Consider the following 4,479-nt stretch of genomic DNA (forward strand, 5'->3'; position numbering starts at 1 on the left):
TGTACTGGGTACAACAGGAAGGTATCTAACGTCAACTTGGGGTATCCAATACGGGGTGCCGTTAGGTGTAGCATGCATGGCAGTTGTAATTGTTCCTGTAAGATATAGTTAATAAATTAAAAAAACAGGGATAAATTATTAATAAATTAAAAAAGTGACATAATGTTATACAGACGAATAGTATAATTGTAACTAATATGCACATGTGCATTGGCAGTTAATGTACAAAAAAGTTATTTTTTTTTGTTACAATCCTAATGCACAGTTGCATAAATTTGCATTGCGACGTAATATGAGTTGTGATGCATAATTTGTAATATAAGGCAATTAACACAATGAACGTGTGAATATAACATTGAGTATTCATAATGTACATCACAAAACAATTATAAATGTGCAGTTAATACAATGCACATGTGCATGAAATATCGAATAATCATAATGTACGATATAAAACAGTTGTGAACAATATAAAACAGGTGTGAACATAATACAAATAAGTATATAATTGAATGAGTCACATTTTACATAAAATTAACATAAAATACCTTTAGTTTCAAACCGAATGAATTGCAAGTTTTGATGTTCTGTGCTTGTAGGTGCTGTACCGGTAGATGTGGTGTTACCAGTGGACGTGGTGTCAACTGATAACGATTGATCGAGTAAATTAGCAGTATCAGAGCCTACATTGCCTGATGATGTAAACATCGAATCCAGCGTTTGTATTTCAAACCCATGAAGGGTATGTCGACTTGCAACTGGGTTTGCAGCAGGTAAGGTAACTGGGTTTGCAGCAGGTAAGGTATTGATATCAGACGGGCCAACAGCAGAAATAGGGTTGACATTGGCATCAGACGGGCCGCAAATACCAGAATCGAGATGTGGATTATATGCAGGAGATGTTGTATGATGATCATCGGATGACATGAATATGATTTAAAATTATGACATTTTAGATGTTAAGTAGTTTTATTACGTATTAGCTAGTGACTTAAAACGAATTCGGATTTCGGATTTTGACGTTTATGTAGTTTACGCTTATGTAGATCATGCTTATGTAGTTTATGTTTGGTTAGTTTTTGTGTGTCGTGAACCAGAAATGGACATATTTTAATATGAAAAAAAAACTGGAAAAAACCAGAAAAAAAAAACGTTTTAGTGGCGACACTAGTCGTCGCTATAGATTAACAGGATTTAGCGACGAAATCAGCAATAGCGGAGGCACGCTTTAGCGACGAAAATCAAGCAATAGCGACGATGCAGTAGCGGAGACAGCTTTAGCGGCTTTTGCTAGCTTTAGCGACGATTTTTGTCGCCACTAAAGCTGAATTTTCTTGTAGTGTAAGTAGTTTTATTACGTATTAGCTAGTGACTTAAAACGAATTCGGATTTCGGATTTTGACGTTTATGTAGTTTACGCTTATGTAGATCATGCTTATGTAGTTTATGTTTGGTTAGTTTTTGTGTGTCGTGAACCAGAAATGGACATATTTTAATATGAAAAAAAAAACTGGAAAAAACCAGAAAAAAAAAAACGTTTTAGTGGCGACACTAGTCGTCGCTATAGATTAACAGGATTTAGCGACGAAATCAGCAATAGCGGAGGCACGCTTTAGCGACGAAAATCAAGCAATAGCGACGATGCAGTAGCGGAGACAGCTTTAGCGGCTTTTGCTAGCTTTAGCGACGATTTTTGTCGCCACTAAAGCTGAATTTTCTTGTAGTGTTAACATCTAAAATGTCATAATTTTAAATCATATTCATCTCATCATCGCCGCCGTCATCCGCTTCTTCACCATCAACATCTTCGCTTCCAAACTTAGTCGGGGAACTCGAACTCAAAAAGTTTTGAAGGTTCATCTCTAAAATCCGGGTTTCGGAACCAACTCTGGAATAGTGCCTCCAAGAGTCAAACTGTAATGTTCACTTCTTTGACTAAAATCCGGGTTTTGATAACCTTAATTTATATTAGTATGAAATATTTTAACAACAGTACATAGAAGATTTTAAGTACGTCTGACTCTTTGTTTATAATCTTCTTTGTCAGTTAATAGAGGATCCACCGCTTTGGTGTTTCATGGATCAGCAACATTCAGGTGCAACAGCAGTTGGGGAAGGAAAGTTGCAAACACTGTGAAAAATTGATAAAATTGCTTAGGACAGTTGGACATATTTCATACTAATAAAGGATGATATACATGTTACCTGAAGGAAAAGGAAAAATGTAAATGTACCTGTTTAGAAAGAAACTCAAGTGTGAGCCATATGAATACTTTACTCAGGTCATCTTTGGCAACTCCAATCTAAACAAGAAAAAACAATGAAAAAATTAACAATAATTGTGTTTTTAAAATGAACGCTCTTATCAAACTGCAGTGTTATATGAACGGCTATGGATCCTTAAAACGCTTAAATACATATGTAACATAAAAAATTGTTTGTGACCCATAAATTTTTATAATTAACATAAGCAAAAGAAGAAACAAGTGACTTATGAAATGATACTTGCCATTCGAGCGCGTAGAGTTCGAATTTTAGTGACCGGCTCTATCAGTTCCGAGTAAGCATTACTCCGTCTAGATTCTCTTAGCTTGATTACACTCTTGAGTGCCTGTGTTGTAGAAAAGCATGAAAAATATAACATATATTCCACCATGGTTTCATGAATAAAACTTAACAAATATAACGACGTATACGGTACATTTGCTCGGTAACCATTTTTCGCACCGACGTTTTGTCACTAAGACCCATTAATAAGTTTATCTGTAAAAGAGATCACTAAATGACCATAAAATCTCAAATAATAATAACCAACAGATTATGCTAATCATCAATAATAAGTTATTCTTTTGACAAAGTAATAGATGCCTCTATTTGCATAGTCAATAAAAAAACCATGCAAGGAGCTTTACGTTTTGAATTTTCCATATAATTTTTTTAAAGAATACAAAATTACAAGCATTATTTATTACAGTTACAACACATCCAAATATGTTTAACTTTCAGAGTGATTCAAAGTAAGATGTGTACCACTTTATATAAGTTTACATCCTCCATGTAGAATTTTGTTTTTGAGTAACCAAATTTTCGCAATTGGGCAATAGCATAGGCATTCTTTAGCTGCATGTAAATCCAAAGAGAAGCGTCAAGTCAAAATGTCACTTATTATACTTTCTACAAACATAATGATAAACTTAGCTGCGAGGAAGTAGGGATCATCGAACAGATCAAAATAACTATGAGTATTACTCATGTGAAGAAAATGCAACATGTAAGCTTCCACGAATTTGGTAATAAAGAGCAAGGTGCAACCTCTAGAAAGATATCATCTTTTGTTCTTCTCCATCCACTATTTTTAAAAACTAATTATTAACTCATACTGGAATCAAAACACAAATATGGAACTCTAATCTTCATTTTTTTGATGATATGCTCTTACACCATGTCCAGTATACCTTTTACAATACAAACTAAAACAAAAAGGTTCATGTTTATATATTTTGGAATGGAATAAGTCAGTCATATTTTATTAAAAGTATACTTTTTAGCAACACATAATCGTTTAAGGTTTGTTCAACTCTATGCGTACATATGTTTGACCAACAAAGAAAGTCAAAATCAAAATCAAAATCAACCAAACATCACAATCAGAATAAAATCTCCTAAATCTGACTCAAAAACTTACCTCAAACACTACATATCTAGAAGTTTTACAAGTCAATCACTATATATCTACTCAAATTACAAACAAATCAGTAATGTACATACCAGAGTAGGTCAAATTATAGACAAACAGTGATGGTCTGTGGCGGGTCGCCGGTGGTTGGAGTGGTGTCGGACGTCGCAAAGGTGGTTGGGAGGTGGGGTCGGACATTGATGATGGTTGGAGATGCGGAGGTGGCCGGATGGTGGTCGGAGATGCGGGGCGTCGTATGGTTGCAGGTGGGAGAGAAATTGGGGACAATGAAAGGGTTTTGTTTGGGGGGAAATGATTAATTGGGGATAAAGAATGATCTTGTTTGGAGGGAAATGAAATTGGGGATGAATAATGGTCAGCCCTTAGATTCATCAGTTGATCAATGGCCAGAATCAACTCAGATGGATGGCATGTGGATTATAAGCATCAGCGACAACATTTAGCATGTCGCCACTAATGATGTCGCCCCTAATACCATAAATTCTTGTAGTGCTAACTTGGTTTATATAGGCTAACCCTAACTTGTCTTGAAAATTTTAAGTTCATTTCGGTGTGTTTAACTTTTCATATGTTCATTTTAGTGATTTACTCTTATATAAACAGGTCAATAGTCTAGATCCGAGACAACGAAGATATTTTTCAAGGAAAATACATACGATGAGCAGAACGCACATCACATGCATAGTGGACCAATAGCAATGCATGTCTTAAATTGCGATAGCCAAACATCTTACAAGTGCCGAACTTTGGGTACAAATATAACATATGTTTGTTTTATCAGT

General features: G+C 35.1%; 1 protein-coding gene across 2 annotated transcripts; it reads right to left on the reverse strand.

Moving 5' to 3' along the window:
- Positions 1-1,909: 1,909 nt before the first annotated feature.
- Positions 1,910-4,196, reverse strand: LOC110898084. 2 transcript variants are annotated; one of them, XM_022144815.2, is made up of 5 exons: positions 3,769-4,196; positions 3,031-3,120; positions 2,510-2,611; positions 2,235-2,303; positions 1,910-2,131 (listed from the first exon to the last, which is right to left on the reverse strand). In XM_022144815.2, the coding sequence occupies exons 2-5, from the start codon at positions 3,055-3,057 to the stop codon at positions 2,093-2,095; spliced, it is 237 nt and encodes a 78-aa protein (XP_022000507.1). In that variant the 5' UTR covers positions 3,058-3,120; positions 3,769-4,196; the 3' UTR covers positions 1,910-2,092. The 2 variants fall into 2 exon arrangements, with proteins under 2 accessions (XP_022000507.1, XP_035837856.1); XM_035981963.1 differs by lacking the exons at positions 3,031-3,120; positions 3,769-4,196 and having other exon boundaries at positions 2,510-2,695.
- Between the last annotated feature and the right edge of the window lie 283 nt (positions 4,197-4,479).

This window comes from Helianthus annuus, chromosome 13 (assembly GCF_002127325.2).
Source record: "Helianthus annuus cultivar XRQ/B chromosome 13, HanXRQr2.0-SUNRISE, whole genome shotgun sequence".
NCBI classification, from domain to species: Eukaryota; Viridiplantae; Streptophyta; class Magnoliopsida; order Asterales; family Asteraceae; genus Helianthus; species Helianthus annuus.